Source organism: Rhinolophus ferrumequinum, chromosome 10 (genome assembly GCF_004115265.2).
Source record: "Rhinolophus ferrumequinum isolate MPI-CBG mRhiFer1 chromosome 10, mRhiFer1_v1.p, whole genome shotgun sequence".
Taxonomy (NCBI): Eukaryota; Metazoa; Chordata; class Mammalia; order Chiroptera; family Rhinolophidae; genus Rhinolophus; species Rhinolophus ferrumequinum.
Window position 1 is genome coordinate 51,735,900 of NC_046293.1, and position 18,988 is coordinate 51,754,887.

An 18,988-nucleotide genomic window follows, 5' to 3' on the forward strand; every position below is an offset into this window, starting at 1 on the left:
TTCTGAATGTTAGCCGTGGGGATGGTCTAGAAGGGGCAGTGAAGAAAATGGAAGGACTTGATGTTGAATGGGGAGAAGCCCCGAGAATGGTGGTACTGTGGGGACAACTGAGAGAAGATAGTGATCACAAGTGTGTCACTAGCAGGAGTGACCTGTGTCACTCTCAGGAATTCACAGCATCCTCAGCCATGCAGCCCAAACATTGCCTCCTAAGAAATAAGAAACTCTCTTCAGTACCAATCTCTTGGGAACCAAAATCGATGGTCACCAAATCATGTAACATTAGAGCAGAAACAATCTTTAGAAGTTACCTAGATAGGGAAACCGAGTGACAGAAAAGGCTGGTGACTTGCCCAAGGGTACCCATTCCTCAGTTGTAGAATTGAGGTTGGGAATATAGGCATCCTGACTCCAGCCCAGCCTCTTATAGTATATACACTGTTCTAGAGGCCTCTGCTGACATAGCAGCCAACAAATTCCAGGACCAGTCTTAGCCAGTTGCTCCTGCTGTAATACCTGCCTGGTCTCTCTTGTCTGGTCCTCAGTGACTGCTCTGGAAAGCTGCTTCTCATCCTCTTAGCCTGCTCTCAGTTCCCTCTTCCCTTTATCATAGGCCACTTTAACAAACTGAGCCCTGGCCAGGATAGGGCAAATTATCAGCTTCCCAGTTCTCTGTGGTTTAGAGAATCCTGGATCCGGTTGGCTATTTTAGCTCCAGCCTTGAAGTGCTGGCTCATACTTATTTTGAGGCCCCATATTGTTGTCTACTCTCCCTTTTTGTTCTGCTTCTTCCCCTCAATCCTTTTTTTTCTTTATTTAATAGCTTATTTTCTCCTTTTTTCTATTCTGTCCTTCCCAGTCTCCTTTCTAATTTGTCGCTTTCTTGGTCTGCTGGCATCTGGTCTACCACCTAATCCTATACTCCTATCTCTAGTATATCCTAGTATGAAGTTGCCATCACCCAGAACCTTGGGGTGAGCCCATGTTCTAGGCATTGAAGGGGGAAACAAAAGATGGAGGAGCCCAAAGTGTACCTGGGAGAGTCAGGGCACATTCAGTCACTCAGGAATATTTAAAAGCACTCTGTGCCTTTAAATGTAGCAAATAATGCATAGGAGGAGGGGCAAATGGGCAGATTAATGGGTAGGTAGATTCTAAAATAATCCAAAAAGGATAATATAAAATCACTACCACTTGGCTTAGTTTGTGAACTAATACAGGTGGCAGCAAATGGAAGAACCAGCCCAGAAATGTGATTAAATCCAACTTGGGTCCTATAACTGCACTTCTTCTAGAGGGCTCAATTACAAATAAAAAGACACAGGTAGACAATGTAGAAGCAGTTTTATTTGCTTTTCTGTATCTGGCTCAATAGTCTCCTAGAATGTTTTTGTCCTTGATGACCTCAAGTCCTGTTGTGGGGATTGAATGAGCATCTTGGGATGGCCGTTGTACTCAGGAAAAGGTTCAGTTGTTGGCAACGACCTGAAGGAAAAACCAGTTATATCCACAGTCAATTAGTTCTGCCCATCGCCTTTCTTTTTTCCTCAGGGCTCCAAGTTGAGTATGACCCTGTACTGGGCCATATGGGTAGTTCAGAGGGTTGGGGGGCAGGAAGTAGGTCTCAGCTGTGTTAGGACAGTTCAATGTTATAGGCAGAGACCCAGGACTCAGTGGCAAGGACAGACTGTGAAACAGGTGCGAGTCAGCGCTCTTACCACCAGACTCCAGAATGTGTGAAGACTGGAGGGTGTAGGTGGGATGACTGCCTGAGAGGCTCTCCCACTAGGTCAGTGTATGTAGAGTCTCGCCTAACCCTCATTGTTTACAGTGGTGAAACCTCTTTCCAAAGGGTAGAGAAAATTCTCATAATGCCCTTGGAAAGAGCTGGTAGGAGAGCATGCTAGTGCCTCTTCCGTTGCCCAGGAGTGTGCAGGCCTCGGAAGCTGTTTTCCCCTTGGCTCTGGCTTACGACAGCACTGACATGTGCCTGGTTCAGATCTGTTGTTACCACCATCTTACCCTAAGCAGTAAACAATACGGTGACGCCTGCTTTGTGGGTATGTGAAGGGGAACTCAGGATGGCAGCATTATTGAGGGAAAGCGCACTATGAAGGGAAGGGAAAGGAGGAAAACATATGAGTGTGGTGAGGAAGAGGATGGCTTCCCCTGCCCAACTTTTGCTCCCCAACCCAGCCAGTGCATGGGTCTCCTGGTGACTCTATTTCAACCCATCATTTGAGAGGACTCACATTATTTATCCAACTGATGTAAGCAGAAACCCGGGTGAAGACCGTGGGCTTCCTGGAGACATTACAACCCTGGCTGGACACAAAGCTGGTCACTCCATGGACAGCATACTGGCCATTCACCAAGCAGTTGAGAGGGCCCCCAGAATCACCCTGCAAGAAGGAAAAGCAGAGTCCTAAAATTCCAGATATTTTGACCTTTGGGCCTTTACTTTTGCTTATACCAGGCACCCCATCTCTGTTTGTGAAATCCTGTACAGTTTCAAAGCTAATTCAAATCACCACTTTCTTCATATCTCCACCATCAAGATGAATCTCTTCTTTCTTTCTAAACAAGCACAGTACTTCTTCTTTTCTTTTGCAGTATTTATGTCATGTTCTGCCTTGTATTTTGGTTTCATAATTTGTTTCTACCTCCTACACATATCTATGAGCTTGAGACAGGAAGTAGGTCTTGATATTTTTCCTTTCCACAATGCTAGCATAGAACTTTGAACATCTTAAGCTTAATAGCTTGTACTGACCTAAACTGAAGGTGGGATGGGAGAAAAGAGTCTTCTAATGATTTCTTTATTCCCAGCATTTAGACCAACTGGTCTAATTAGACTTAGCATTTAGACACAGGGCAGGTAGTGAACACATATTAAACGAAACTGGGGTGAAGTGGAGAGAAAGCGATGAAATGGGTTTACATGCTCAGTCTTAGAATCAAAGGAACCTGGGTTTATAGAATATGACCTTGACACTCTTCTTACCCAGTTCCCAGAATGCTAGTTCTATAATTACAGACATAAAATTGGACGATATTTCACTGACCAGCATAAGAGGGAACCAGCATAAGATACTGACATTGGGCGTCCCCCAATGAAATGGCCTAGCCAGATCACCTGACAAATCAGTTCACTATAGATGAACCCCACCTAAGGCTCAGAGCTACCTATCAGCTTTTTATTAGGTTGTTGCAAAAGTAATTACAGTTTTTGCAATTATTTTTAACCTTTTAAACCACAATTACTTTTGCACCAACCTAATACGACCCCACTCTGAAATAAGAGGAGACGGTCAAGGATTACCAAACATTTGAAGAAAGCCTCTAATATAAAAATAAAGATCAAAACAGACAAATAAACAATTAAAAAAATATGAAGGCAACCAAGATTATGCAGGGAGAAGAAAACAATAAGACTATGATTAATATCGCATCCATGGTACAAGACCAGCATGCTAGTAAACAGAACATTCAGAAAATAAAAAGAGCCTTTGGAAGTTATGAATATGATAGTAGAAATGAAAGACTGGAAGGGTTGGAGGATAAAGTAGAACAAAATATAGAGAAAATAATAAGAGGACCAATTTAGGAGGTAAATATGTGAATAAGAAATTCTAGAAAGAAAAATTAAAATGGAGGGGAGGAGATCATCAACCAGCAAACATTTTCAGAAACAAAGCTCTGGAGTTCCCAGAATGAAAAAAAAAACACCTAGTAGGTATCCCTCACGATGAGTATATATTATGCAAATAAAAAAGACAATTAGTATTTTCCAGGGAAAACAAAGTTATGCAGGAAATGAAAACGAATCCTAGAATGGTTTGGTTGTGAATAGCATTTTACATGATCACAATAAACACTAAATGTTAATCTAATCAAAATTATTTTGGAAGGTTGAGCTGGTTTTAGGGAAGTACATGCGTAGGGGGTGAGTATGTATGTGTATAAAAGGAAGAGAGATCCAGATCTCTCATAATGCCTGAACTGAAAAGTTAAGTAGCAATATAACTATATGTATATTTTAGAGAAGTATGGAGGCAGACATCAAAAACATCAGCTGAAAAGAGTTGAAAGTGGTCCCTTCTGGGGAGAACGCAAGAGGTAGAAGGTACACAATGACTGTTCTTTTCCATCATTAAGCTTCATAGTTTTATTTGCCACCTTAAGCAATTTCATGCCTATAGCTTCGATAAGAATTACAACTTTAGAAAAAAAAAGAACTAGGGAAAGAGACTGAAAGTTCAAATTGGGGGTAATTCTTTTAAAAAGGAACTGGCTGTACGCCACCCCAACTACAGCTTAGGAAAAGATGTTTTCTTTAGATTATTGTACTCAAAACAAACAACCTAAATCTCTTCCACCCAAATTCTAATAGGGATCTGAGAGCATTTCTGGGCTAGAGGACAGCAATATTACTGAATTGTATATGATACTATTGTCTTATGCTAATTGACGTAAAAAGAAACTATGGCTCTGGAGAGTTAGAGGGCCTGGCTGAGGATATTAGGACGGAAGGAAGAGCTGGAAAAGAGCTCAGTAGGCGTGGGTGGATTGAGGTGAGAGCGGGCTCAGTGAATCCACTCTGAGGAAAAAGGTTGGGGACCCAGATGTCTGAAAACCCAGAAGACACACTGTTTGGGAAACTCCAGTGGGAAGGGATTCAGAGACACAATTGTCTCAGAGAATTATCAATTTGGAGCGGCAGGCAGAAGAAATGTACTCCAGTTTTCAGTATTCAAGGCCCCGAGAGAGAGCAGAGGGAAGAGAATTAACTCAGAAAGGTTATACATTGAGTGACTATAGGTGAAGCTGGCTGGCGAGGACCGGAGGAGGTTGCCTTATGCATTAGTCTCTTTTTTTTTTTGGCTCCTACTTGCATGTAGAGAACCCAGGATACAGGAATCTTAAGTTTTATACTGGGAAAGCCCTGGGAAAACTGAGATGAGTTGGTCAGCTTCCTTCCATAGTTCTAAATGCTCACAAAAAAATCTTTTGATTCGATTTCAGCCAGCCTACCAGCCTTCTGCTGGCTTCTCTTCTTCTTCTTGGACATCGTATTTGATCTGCAGTCCTGTCCTTTTGCCCATTAATGCGGGAAAACCCAGTCCTGGATTAATCTATTCCCTACAAATGGGTCTTTGAATGAAATGGAGTGAAGCATATGCCCACATGGTTATTGCGTGGTCTCTAAACTCAGCCTAACAGTAACATTTTGGAAGCGAATCCTTTTCCCATTTGCTTTAATTAATCCAGACTCATACGACCCTTGCCTCTTCATTTTCAGCCTCTAATCTGACTTCTAATTCATGAGTAAATAGAAGCAATCATGCAGAACACTTGCCAACTTCCAAATACCCAGCACGCACATTCTTTCATGTTCATGCACATTTTGGTGTCGCGCTTCCTGTTCAAAGCCGGCTCCACCTGTACTCTTGGTTCCTTCTTTTCTGTCTCCTCTGGGATCTGGTGCCATTCATTTATTCCCCGTCTTTGACTCTATGGGATCCTTTCCTCTGCCTATTTCACACATTCAATTTTCCTCCCTCTTAAAAGATCCTCTCCCTCCTTGACTCTTAAAGCTACCAGACTTTTTTTTTGTTGTTGTTCCTCTCTTTCATCCAACATTCTCAGAAGAGTATTCTGTGTTCCTTGCTGTTTTTTATTACCTCTTCATTCCTCCATCCTCTATCAAGCTTCTTTCCTCACCACTCCACTGAAACTGCTCTTGCCAGAGTTCCCAGTGACTCACCCACTGCCAGAGTAGTCACTTTATCTGCCCTGGCTCCTGGCTGCGCTGTTTACTATGTGATGACCTATCAGTACTTCCTGAGATTTTGTAAAACCCTTATTACTACATTTTTCTCTTGCCTGTAATCCCTCTTAGATCTTTATGGGTTCTTTGTCCTCCACCCATTCCTGAAGCACTCAGGTATTTATATTATTACAGTTCTCCCAACTCACTGATCTTTTCTCTTTCTACTTGCCCCTGGTGTCACCCCCTGACATTCCCTAGTGTGGTAATAGTTTATGTTCTAGCCAAGGGGTCAGCAAAGGTTTTCTGTAAAGGGTCAAATAGTAAGCGTCTTACACTTTGCAGGACATACAGTCTCTCTTAAAACTACTCATCTCTGTGAAAGCAGCCAAAAATAATATGTAATGATCAACTATGGCTGTGTTCCAATAACACGCTTTTTATGAACACTGAAATTTTATATTTTTAATATGTTATGACATATTGTTCTGTTATTTTCCCCAACCATTTAAAAATGTAAAAACCATTCTTAGTTCACAGGTGAAAAAAAAAAAAAGCAGCTAGCCAGCGCTCGATTTGGAGGCTTGTGGGTTGACCTCTGCTCTAGCTAGCTGTAGGGAACACCCTATAATTCTCTGTGTGTCCTAGGTTCTTGGCCCATGTCTTTCTTCATGCTGTTCCTTCTCTCTGAATATGTTTTCCCCTTTCTCCTGTTTAACCTTCAGGACTCACTACAGACTCTACTTTCTCCGGGAAGGCAAGTCTTTTCTGATCCCAACAAGTAGAGGTAAGCACCCATCTTTTGTATGCCCACATCACCCTACGGGTATCTTTACTATAACACTTACCCGCAGAGTACCACAGTGTCTATCACCTGTCTGCTCTCTCCATTCCTCCCCTACAGACTGTTTGATTCACATTTGTATCCTTTGCTCTTAGTACAGTACCTGGCATTTAGATACGTAAGAACATTTGTGAAACTATGCATTAAGAAATCTGTAAAATGGTGTACTGCTGATTGATCTTGTCTAAATAGAAGAAGATTCTATTATATATATTTATTATATTATATATGTGTGTATACACACACACACACACACACACACATATATACATATACTATCATAAAACTGTTTTGTGCACTTTCTCTACTATATTCACCTGTACGTACTGCTGTAACTACTACTGGGATAAAAGGGTGATGGTGGAGGAGCTATAAAAAAAATTGGGTTGATGGAAAGGGATCTACCTTACACAAAATGACAAGCACCAGTCCAGGCCCAGCCCCACTACATCCATAAAAAATCTAGGTCACGAATAAATTCTTAAAAACGCACACATATACCAACACACAAATGTTGGGCCACATACAAGCTTTTGAAGCAGGGACATTAGGCAAGATGCATTTTAAGGTTCCTTTCAACTTTGAGATCCTGTGAGAATAGAGTTGCTAGCCCAGAATCATTCTCATTCAGACGCCGGAGTGGAAAGTTGAGTCTGTACATGTGGGTGTAAGTAGGTGTGGAACAGGGTATGAGGAAAAGGTGGGGGGCGGTAGGCAAAGAACGGAGGGATGGGGGTGGGACCCCTCACCGTTCTTGTGTGTGCTCACCTGACACCCTGAGCGGACTCCATCGCCTCCAGCACACACCATCGTGTTCTTCACAGTGGAGCCCCAGTAGGAACTGCTAGAGCAGGTGGAGTAGGACACGGTGGGCAGGTAAGCCTGCTGCAGGGTCTGGGCCAGCTGCCCATTGGCTGAACAGGACACACACCATTGGAGATCAGTCCCAGAAGCTCTCGAGGGAAAAAACCTTCCACACCCTCCCAAACCTTCCCACGCTCTGATGAAAGCTGAATTCAGGGCCAGCTCCTTCTCTCTGCCCATTGCATGTCTCAGATACTCCTCTTGTGTCTCTTTATATGGAATGTATAGGCTCCTTCCTACAGAGAGTCATCCTTGATTATCATTCCAGGCTCCAAACCACTGATCCTACTCCTGCTTTTTTTTTTTTAAACTCATGGATACCTTAGCTAAGTAACGAGAATGGTCTTGTTTGTTGATAACTTATCTGCCTGTCCTGCTTCCTGCTTACACTGTAAACCCCATGGAGCAGAACTAGGACTGTGCACCCTTGTTTCCACGTCTTAAGAGCTTGGTGCTGATTTCCTTTATCTTGCTTTTGGACTTTTCAAAGCCTTTGCACATGAATTATTTCCTTGGACCCTTACAACAATTCTCTCATGTGATAGATAGGAAATTGAATCACAGTGACATTGAGTAAACTGAGAGAACTGGATTAGACGTATGTCAGCGCCAGGTTTTCCCAGTATATTGGCTCCTGGCAAGGCCTTGCCCCTCTCCAGGCCTCAGGTACAGCCTGGTGACTGACAAACTTCCCTTCAGGCCTGGCATCTCTGCCCTTCCTGACTACCTCCGCTCATAGCCTCTCCCACCTTTCTATGTTATCTGAATGACATTTCCATGATGACCTTCTCTGCCTTGACTTTTCTGGACCGACAGCTACCCCTGGTTCATTCACTCCAACCCACAGCCCAGTGACTGACTATAGAGGTAGCACGAGGTGTAATGACCACCAAAGTGGGAGCCAGGATAACCTGGCTTCTGGCCTCAGCTAAGCAGTTACTAATTAGTCATGTGACCTTGTATAAGGTGTTTCATTTCCTTGGGCCTCAGTTTCCTCATGTATAAAATGAGAAGCTGGTACATATGCTCTCTGAGGTAAGTTTTTTCAGTTATAAGAGTCCACGAATCTCTGACTGGATGATTCCGTGGCCTGCTCTTAGCTTGATTTTATCTCAGTTATTTTTATCTCCGGTTCCTTTGGTGTCTGGTCCCTGGCTATGAACACTTGGGACCCCAGAAGCTCAGTGAATCCAGATCTATGTGGTAGATGGTGCCCATGTAGGTGACTTACTTCTGGTCCTGCCCCAGCCTGTGATGTAGCAGGGGCTGTTGTTAGCCAGGATGGTTCCCTCCTGGGGCAGAACACCCAGCTTGACGTAGCGGTTGAGGGTCACGCTCTGGCCCAGGCGCAGCAGGGCGATGTCATAGCTACGGGAGGAAAGGAGACTACTCACTCACGGGCGCAGGCCTTTCTTCAGGTCAGTATATGCGCAGGCCCTCACTGAGTTTTTGTGTCCCCATAGAATTGGAAATCGAGGATTTTGAAGAAGGAAGGGGCTGACTTGCTAAGTCTCAGACTTAGCAAGGCATGATACATTTGGATTGTTAGGACATTATATATTTCACAGCAGCTGGTGAGGTCTTGGGGTTGTAGTCTAGCTCTGATCCCTGCAACCCAGGGGAATGGAGCTTACATCTTTCAGGTATGAGTGGGGAATCAGGAAGGAGCAGAGTGGTGCGATGATGGTAGCAGAGCAGAGTTCTCCAGGAAAACAGATGTAAAATTCTGTGTGGTTCTGAAAGCTCTGTAGAAATATCCCAATGACTTGGACCCCCACATTCCATAGAATTGACCACCATTTTAACTACTTCCTTTGCAAAAGTGTACAGCTCGATCTTGCAGGAATTTTCTCATGTAAGATTCATTTTAAGAACCTTTCTTTTGCTGACGGAGTCTATTCCATAAAATGAATAATAAGTAACAATAAAAATGGAAACATTAAACTCTGTAGAGAAGGAGCTTCAGGTGATCCAGTCATAGAAACCAGCCTACATCAAATACATACCAAAGACTTTCAAAAATTCTCAAGCTCTCCAAAATCTAAATTCTCAAAGTCCTAACAGGATGAATGTGAAGGAAGCCAAGACCCCGCTGCTAGCTAGTGAGCCCTCCACCTCCCAGCCCAAGGCCAGCCCTCCTCGCCCTTACCCGGCAGCCACGTTATTGCTGTTCCAGTACGGATGCACGACGATCCTCTGCACGCTCACGTACTGCTCAGTGCCATCGTTCTGGCTCAGGTTGTGGTCTCCAACCACCACACGGAAGGTCATTTGGCTGGTATGAGGGAAGGAAGCCCTGAGTGATTCAGGGGGCTCACCTCTTCTCTGAGAGAAAAGTTGGGAAGCCACCTTGTATCTCTAGGACAGGAACCCATCTTACCTGGTCAAGGCAGAGGAAGGATGAAAGACCTGGATGATGAAGTAACAAGCCCTCTCATTTCCTAATTTACTAACTTGTGGGAGTGACAAAACTACCACCAACTTCATTTCCCCAGTTCATTAAGCTAAACACCTCATAGGCTGAATATTTCATAACCTGGGGGAGGTGCGGTGAGCATCAATGAAATAATGAATGGCTCTCCGCTCACAGAGAGATTTTGAGGGAAGTATAATCTTCTAGACAAGCAGTTCTTCAAGCGTGGTCCGTGGACCAGCAGCATCAGCATAACCTGGAAACTTGCTAGAAATGCAGATTATCAGGCCTCAGCCTGGACCTACCAAATCAGAAACAGCAATCTGTGCCTTCTGAGTGATTCTGATACGTGCTCAAATGAGAATCATTGCTCAAGACAAATATGAAAAAATTGTTACTGGCCAGGCATTGACTAGGCACTTAACTGTGTACGTACTTAACCCTCACAATAACTTTACAAAATAGGTATTATTAACCCCCTTTAGAGATAAAAGAATGAAGACTTAGAGAAGCTAAGTAAGTCCTCTAAGGTCACAAAGCTAGAAGGTAGAACAAGATTTGAACCTGAGTTTGCCTGATGCCAAAATCTGTGCTCTTCATTATATTCTACTACCTCCCCAGAGGTTCCCGAACACCCACGTAAAGTCTTGCCCTGAGCGGTCAGAGATACATATTCCTCCAGAAGGGCCAGACTCTTCCGGGGGCTCAGAAAAGCTGGTCTTCGTTTTTCTCACCTGTCCACACAGTGGGCAGCTGTCATCACCCAGTTCTGTCTGATGAGGGTCCCTCCACAGGTGTGATACCAGTTACCTCTGGACAGGTACTGGAGGGAGATCTAGATGGGGAGGGAAGAAAGGAAGCATAGGTGGTGCTTCTTAAAAGGCTTTGCCCCAAACTGCACGTTACCCCCTTACATTCCTGCCATCTTTCAAAACGTTCTCCAACTTTCTGGGCTAGAGGTGGCAACTAGATTTTGTTTGACCTGTCAATAGCTGTTGATTGGTTGGTAGTGGCACCTGCAGTGGTGGTGAGAAGGGGTGTGTAGATGCCTGTGGGATCAGCAGGAAAGGGTGCTCCCTTGCTTGGTGATGTTCCCTGTGGACCTGGATACGTGGTGGGGGCAGGTAAAGCCACACACACACACACACACACACACACACACACACACAGTGTATTTCGCATCCCTGCTCTAGGCTGCTGCAAAGAGCCAAGAACCCAGGTCCATCTACCTCCGTTTCCTCTTGGGAAGGAAATGTCGCCAAGGAAATGTCGCCCACAAGCTTAGGTCTCAGAGCTTTCTCTTCATTGTTTTCAAAGATATATATACCCGGTTCACCCACTTCAGCGAATATTTCAGAAACACCACTGGAATGTTCATTTTTATCAGTTCATATCTTCTTCTTCAGCACCTCATATTACAAAATAGCTCCACTCCCGAAAATTGGGGCTCAGACTTTTGTAAATTGAATTGCAGTTTCATTGCAAGGATTCCTCTCAAAGTGTGGCAATTCACCAGTTAACTTGCTAGTTTTACAGTTAGAATTGCTTAAATCAGAGCCTAGCTGTCCTGTTACGAAAGTGGAAACTCTCTAAATAGCCAAATAAGCAACATGTCCTACTTGGGGGTGGGAGTGTGCTTGAATGCATGACACACACTGTGTGAGGGGTGTGTGTGTGTGTGTGTGTGTGTATGTGTAGGTATGTGGAGTCTGAGGTGTGGGTCTGACACACAGTCTTGTTAGTGTGGCACCAGTGGTCTTGCTGGGAGTGTAAATGTGGGCACTGGAGAGAGTGTGTGGTTGATGTTCCAGTTCCTTCCTCCAAGTCTTCTGCATTTAGAAAAACCACCTAAGCCCAGTCCCATTCATCTTTAAAATCTAGAGTCCAAGCAGTTGGAGAGTTTCCTGTGCGTAAGGATATACACAAACACATGTAATACTGTATATCAGCGCCCAGGCAACTCTTATTTTCTTGGAAGTCTGGGGTGTGAAGAAACACCCACCTGAGAGGGCCAGGCGTTCCTCTGGGCCTCAGTCCCTCCAACTACCCGGGGGTTGGTTTCTGGAAAGTCCTGGGTACTGTGTCCTTTTCAGGGTAGAAGAAAAGTGAGTGATGAGTAAGTATGGGGTCAGCTGAGGGGGAGGGTTAGGGTGACGGGGAGCAGCTGTGCTTTGCCGGCACATTCACAGTTCCTCCCTAGCAAGTGAGGGGCCCAGTGGTGAGTTCTCTGAGCTCCTTTGGAAAGCAGGGGAGTCTGAGTGCCTTCTGCTTTCCCTGGGTGTCCCCCGAACTCTGGCGTGCTATGAAGGACCTATCTCAAATCACCAGGCTAGGGCCTCAGAGGCTCCTTGTGGGCTCAGCCTTTCTCAGGCTCATCCCTTGGCCTGAGGGGACCCCCCCTCTCCCTAACCTCTGCCCCCAAACACAACACAGCTTTGGCAGGATTCTCTAGGAGGCAGGGACAGCAGGGCACATGCCATCCAGGCACCTGCTGAGGATGTCTTCTTCTCAGTGGGGGTGGTAGGGAATCCCAGGCTCCTGGAAGAGGCTTCTCTCTGCTTCATGAGGGGCTTACATGTAGAGGGACCCTGACCTTTCCTTCACGGGCCTCAGAAGAGTGAAGACTCATAAGCAGTGTCCCACTCACCCACGCTGGGGTGAAGAGCAGGCCTAGGCTTGGGGATAGCTTTCTGGCCCTCCTGCTCAAACCCCCTCACTAGAACTCAGGCCACATGACCCACTTACCATAAAGGACCAGGGTGGCGAAGAGCAGGAAGCGCAGCATGTTGCCAGCAGAGCAGACCACTGCCCCCTTGCCATGGAACAAGCCCTCTTTATACTCTTCTTATCAGCAGCCTTGCTGACCTTCTTTCTGCCAGCTGGCAGGGCAGCGGGTGCAAGGCAGGGAAAACCACAGGTGACATGGAAATACACATGAAAAGATTGCTTTTCAAGTAAACTAATTTATCTGTTGTTCAAAGACAGAACAAGGTCAGGGCTGAATTAATCATCTGCTTTTAGTTGAAAAGCATCCAACAAACTCTTTTTCAGAAATAAGACGGAGAATCAGGACTGGCTTTTCCCTCAGGGTGCTTCCTTCATAGTCTGCCACTGCCTTCTGTCCTCAGTGGCACTACAAGCACAGAAACCCATCCTGTGCACCAGGAGGTGGGGCACAGGGGAGTGGAGGAGGGAAGAAGGTGGTTAGCAAGAGGAAGGAAGAGACAGCAACATCTCCCTGTGCAAAGAGGGCGATGGGACGTTCCCCAAGGGTGCAGACATAGGTGTACGTGCAGGGAGGCAAAAGCAAAATAGGTTCAATGGAGGGAATTCTGGTGGAAAAGGGTACTAAGAAACAGGTCTGGGGAGACTCAGATGGAGAATCAGAGAGAGAGCTCCCAGAGGAGAATGTGGGGCAGGTTAGAAGATGGAGCCCTCGGGATAGGGACATAGTCTGAGGGCGATGAGGGTAGAGGGCAGGGGAAGCAGGAGGTAATGAGCCGGTGTGTCCTGCAGGAGATGAAAGGCAGAGAACTATGGGTGGAGGGTGATGTAGGCAGAGGGAAACCTAGAGGGAGGCAGGAAAGTCACCTGATCCACCTGGGGGCTCTTGTTCCCTAGACACTCCAATTGAAATTGCATGCCTGCAGGTGCTGGAGAGGCCTGGAAAAGCTGTTGAAAGGAGTTCTGTACAAACTGTCACCTTTTCAGGTCCTTGCGCTATTCCGGGGAATTGCTCTATGATGCTCAGGTAACCTGGAGGGCTCCCTCTACAGTCTAACCCCCTGCAGTCTAACACCAAGTCTGAGCTGGGCTGGGAAACCAGGGCCTCTTTTGTCATTCTCCTCACACCTCCCTGCCTCCTCTGGAGACAGCTCTAGCCTCAGGATGAGGAGTTTAAGAGGAGGTTTTAGAGCTCTCTAAAAGTTACCCCTCAACATCACACACTCCAAAGTGAACCTTTAAGGGCAGGGCCAATATCACATCCATCTTTGTACCTGTGGCTTAGCCCAGAGAAGCCCAATCTGTATTTGCTTAAAAACTAAACTCTTTAGCACTGCACGCAAGACCCTCACAACCAGTGTCTAACCTACACACCCAGCATCATCTCCTATGCTGGGCTTACTCTTTTGTTGTTGTTCTCCTCTTAGGGGGAGGCATAGGCAGTGGCTTCACTTTCTTTTTTTTTAATCTTTAAAATTTTTTTTTGGTTACAGTTGATATTCAATATTATATTAGTTTCAGGTGCACAGCATAGTGGTTAGACATTTATATAACTTACAAAATGATCCCCCGTTAAGTCTAGTACCCACCTGACACCATACATAGTTATTACAATATTATTGATTATATTCCCTAAACTGTACTTTTACATCCCTGTGACTATTTTTAACTGCCAGTTTGTACTTCTTAATCCCTTCCCCTTTTTCATGCAACTTCCCAACCGCCTCCCTTCTGGCAACCATTAGTTTGTTCTTTGTATCCATGAGTCTGTTTCTGTTTTGTTTATTTTGTTTTTTAGATTCCATATGTAAGTGAAATCATATGGTATTTGTCTTTCTCTGTCTGACATAGCATAATATCTTCTAGGTCCATCCATTTGTCATAAATATTAAGATTTCATTTCTTTTTTATGGCTGAGTAATATTCCATTGTATATATACACCACATCTTCTTTATCCATTTGTCTTTTGATTGGAACATTTAATCCATTTACATTTAAAGTAATTATGGATAGGTATAAAGTTATTTTCATTTTAATAATTGTTTTCTGATTGTTTTGTAATTCTCTGTTTCTTTCTTATTCTCTTGCTCTCTTCTGTTGTATATTGATGACTTTCTGTAGTGTTATGTTCGGATTCCTTTCTCTTTATTTCTTATATATCTCTTGTACATTTTTTTTTTGTTTGTTGTTACTATGTGCTTCACATATATCAAGCTTTACTTATAGCAGTTTTAAGTTGATGGTCGCTTAAGTTCAAACACATTCTAAAATCACTACCATTTTTACTCACCCTCTCCATGTTTATGTTTTTGTCATTTTTTTTTACTTCTTTTGTGTATTCCTTAATTTACTGTTGTAATTACACATGATCTTCCTACTTTTGCCTTTTAACCTTTGTACTAGTTTTAGTATTAGCTGATCCACTGCTTTTATTATGTCTTTTCCTTTGTCAGTGATAATTTTTTTCTTTGCGATATTTTCTGATTCATATTTTTGATTTCTTTTCTTCTTCTTAAAGAAGTCCCTCTAACGTTTCTTGTAATACTGGTTTGGCAGTGATGAATTCCTTCAGCTTTTTCTTGTCTGGGAAGCTCTTTATCTTTCCTTTGATTCTAAATGATAGCTTTGCTGGGTAGCGCAATCTTGGTTGTAGGTCCTTGCTTTTCATCACTTTGACTATTTTGTGCCAATCCCTTCTGGTCTGCAAAGTTTCTTTTGAGAAATCAGCTGACAGTCTTATGGGAGCTCCCTTATAAGTAACTAACTGCTTTTCTCTTACAGCTTTTAAGATTCTCTCTTTGTCTTCAATATTTGGCCTTTTAATTATGATGTGTTTTGGTATAGGGCTTTTTGGGTTCATCTTGTTTGGGACTCTCCGCATTTCCTGGACTTGTATGTCTATTTCCTTCACCAGGTTAGGGAAGTTTTCTGTCATTATTTCTTCAAATAGGTTTTCAATTCCTTGCTCTCTCTCTTCTTTTGATAGTCCTATGATGTGAATGTTGTTACACTTGATGTTGTCCCAGAGGTCCTTTAAACTATCCTCATTTTTTTTTTCTTTTTACTGTTCTGATTGGGTGTTTTCTGCTACCTTGTCTTCCAAATTGCTGATTTGATTCTCTGCTTCATCTAATCTGCTGTTGATTCCATCTAATGTATTCTTCATTTCAGTTATTGTATTCTATATTTCTGACTGGTTCTTTTTTTGTTTTCTACCTCATTTTTTTATGTTTCTTATCTCTGTTAAAGCTCTCACTGAGACAATCTACTCTTTCCCTAAGTTCACCGAACATCCTTATAACCAGTGTTTTGAACTCTGCATCTGGTAGATTGCTTGTCTCAATTTTGTTTAGTTCTTTTCCTGGAGTTTTGTCCTATTCTTTCATTGGGACATATTTCTTTGTCTTCTCATTTTGGCTGCTTCCTTATGTTTGTTTTTATGTATTAGGTAGATCTGCTACATCTCCCAGTCTAGGCAGAGTGGTCTTATATAGTAGGTTTCCTGGGGGGCCCAGTAGTGCATTCTCCCTGTTCACCTGAGCCGGGTGCTCCAGGGATATCCCTTGTATGAGCTGTGTGTGCCCTTCTGTTGTAGTTGAGCCATGATCACTGTTGACACCTCAGTGGGTGGGATTGACCCTCAGACTGTCTGGCTGTGTGGACTGGCCATGACTATAGCAGACAAGCTATTGTGCAGGGGCTGACCCCATGGAGCAGGATTCACTTTAGCGGGGCTTTGGTGCCTGCTGAGTCCATCCTTTGGGTGTGTTGTTTGTGGCACTAGTTAGGTGGTGCTATTTGTAGTCTGAAGCCAGCCACCAGGTGTGTTGGTTCTGTGGCCTTTTGGGAGGGGCTCCAGTGCAGGCCAAGGTCAGCCACTGCCAGTGTCTGGCTCTGGGCCACCTGGTCAGAGCTACAAAGTTGGTAGCTGCCTGTGCTGGGCTTGGAGGTGTCTGGGAGTGGTTATGGTGTGAACTGAGTTCGGCTACCACTAGTGCCAGGCTTGGAGCTGCTTAGTAAATGGTACAGGGCATGCTGAGGCCAGGCTCTGCTCGTTTGGAGTTTGTGGACCTTTGAGAGATTTTAGGAAAGTCCACAATACAGGCCCAGGCCAGCAGCTTGTGTGGGCAAGTGGTCTGGGTGGGGAGGGGTCTCAAGGAATCCACAGAGCAGGGCTAACAGTGTTAGCTAGTTGGCAGAGACACAAATCAGGCAAATCCTCAGCACCTGCAGACTGTATGGGGAAGGGATCAACAAAGAAACAATGGCTCGTGTGGCACTTTAGTCCCAGAGAGAGCTACCCTGCCAGCCCTCACCCTGAAGTTCCTTCCTGTGTCCCTGGTACTTTCTGAGCTGCTGTCCCTTCCCTGGAGCTTAGAGCGAGTATGAGTGAGTGTGCTTGGGCCCTTTAAGAGGATACCTAGGTATATAGCAGCCCTCTGTCTCACCCAGACTGAGTCCCTGCTGATTTTCACAGCCAGTTGTTGGGAGGACTCCTCTTCTCAGGACTGATGCTCTGGGCTGGGGAACCCACTGTGGGGTGCTTCTCAGAGGGGACCTCTGCAGCTGAGATATATCTCCTGATTCGTAACTGCCACATGTGGGTGTGGGACCAGCCCGTTTCGCATCTCCACCCCTCCTACCAGTCTGTGTGGCTTCTCCTTTATATCCATAGTTGTAGGAGTTCTGTTCAGCTAGTTTTCAGGTGGTTCTCAAAGGTGGTGGTTCTATAATTTAGTTGTAATTTTGATATGGTTGTGGCAGGAGGCAAGCACAGTGTTCACCTATTCTGCCATCTTGACCAGAAGTCTGGCTTAACTTTCAAGGCACTGCATTTCTTTTGACTAAGCAATTCTAATTCTAGGAATGCATCCTTTTGAATTAAACACAGCACAAAAATTAATGTACAAGGATGTGGAATATAGTTTGTCACAAAACTTTGTATAGCATAACCCATAGCAAACTATAGATTCATTGCAATCCCTATCAAAATACCAATGGCATTTTTCACAGAATTAGAACAAATAATCCTAAAACGTATATGGAACCACAAAAGACCCTGAATAGCCACAGCAATCTTGAGAAAGAAGAACAATGTTGGAAGTGTCACACTACCTGATATCACACTACATGGCTATAGTAATCAAGACAGCATGGCACTGGTGTAAAAACAGACACATAGATCAATGGAACAGAATAGAGAGCCCAGAAATAAACCCACACCTATACAATCAATTAATCCATGACAAAGGAGATAAGAATATACAATGGGGTAAAGACAGCCTATTAATAAATGGTGTTGGGAAAAGTGGTCACATACATGCAAAAATGAAACTAGACCACTTTCTTACACCATATAGAAGAATAAACTCAAAATGTATTAAAGACGTAAATGTAAGACCTGAAATCATAAAACTCCTAAAAGAAAACATAGGCAGTAAACTCTTTGACTCTGCTCTTAGTAATATTTTTTTGGATATATCTCCTCAGGCAAGGGAACCAAAATAAAAAAATAAACAAATGGGACTACATCAACTAAAAAGATTTTGCACAGCAAAGGAAACCATCAACAAAACAAAAACACAACCTACCAAATGGGGGAAGATATTCACCAATGATACATCTGATAAGGGGTTAATATCCAGAATTTATAAAGAACTCATACAACACCAAAAAAATAAACAATCCGATTAAAAAATGCATAGACAGTTCTCCAAAGAGCACATACAGGTGGACAATAGACAAATGAAAAGATGCTCAACATCACTAATTATTAGAGAAATGCAAATTAAAATCACAATGAGATATCACCTCACACCTGTCAGAATGGCTATTATCAAAAAAATCAATGAACAACAAGTGTTGGCAAGGATATGGAGAAAAGGGAACCCTCGTGCACTGTTAGTGAGACTGCAAATTGGTGCAGTCACTATGGAAAACAGTATGGAGGTTTTTCAAAAAATTAAAAATAGAACTACCTTATGACCCAGCAATTCCACTTCTGGGTATTTATCCAAAGAAACCCAAAACACTAATTCGAAAAGATATATGCACCCCTGTGTACAGTGCAGTGCTATTTACAATAGTCAAGGTATGGAAGCAACTTAAGTGCCCATCAATAGACGATTCTTAAGAAGAAGTGGAACATATATACGACGGAATATTATTCGGCCATAAAAAAGAATGAAATCTTACCATTTACGACAACATGGATGGACCTAGAGGATATTATGCTAAGTGAAATTAGTCCGACAGATAAAGACATAAATACCATATGATTTTACTTATATGTGAAATCTAAAAAACAAAACAGAAACAGATTCATGGATACAGAGAATAAATTGATGGTTGCCAGATGGGAGGGGGGTTAAG

General features: G+C 43.7%; 1 protein-coding gene across 2 annotated transcripts; it reads right to left on the reverse strand.

The window, feature by feature from the left end:
• Positions 1-1,327: 1,327 nt before the first annotated feature.
• Positions 1,328-13,054, reverse strand: CELA1 (chymotrypsin like elastase 1). Of its 2 annotated transcripts, XM_033117110.1 has the most exons (8): positions 12,637-13,052; positions 11,894-11,976; positions 10,626-10,726; positions 9,628-9,753; positions 8,710-8,846; positions 7,383-7,528; positions 2,253-2,402; positions 1,328-1,485 (listed from the first exon to the last, which is right to left on the reverse strand). In XM_033117110.1, the coding sequence occupies exons 1-8, from the start codon at positions 12,674-12,676 to the stop codon at positions 1,468-1,470; spliced, it is 801 nt and encodes a 266-aa protein (XP_032973001.1). In that variant the 5' UTR covers positions 12,677-13,052; the 3' UTR covers positions 1,328-1,467. The 2 variants fall into 2 exon arrangements, with proteins under 2 accessions (XP_032973001.1, XP_032973002.1); XM_033117111.1 differs by lacking the exon at positions 11,894-11,976 and having other exon boundaries at positions 12,637-13,054.
• Positions 13,055-18,988: the final 5,934 nt, after the last annotated feature.

What these genes read in the sequence shown, in the direction of transcription:
- CELA1 (XM_033117110.1), bottom strand. Translation starts at nt 12,676, where the DNA reads ATGCTGCGCTTCCTGCTCTTCGCCACCCTGGTCCTTTATG. An exon ending in CGCCACCCTGGTCCTTTATG is followed by an intron (nt 11,977 to 12,636) that starts GTAAGTGGGTCA and finishes TACCCTGAAAAG; the next exon opens with GACACAGTACCCAGGACTTT. An exon ending in GGAACGCCTGGCCCTCTCAG is followed by an intron (nt 10,727 to 11,893) that starts GTGGGTGTTTCT and finishes CTCCCCATCTAG; the next exon opens with ATCTCCCTCCAGTACCTGTC.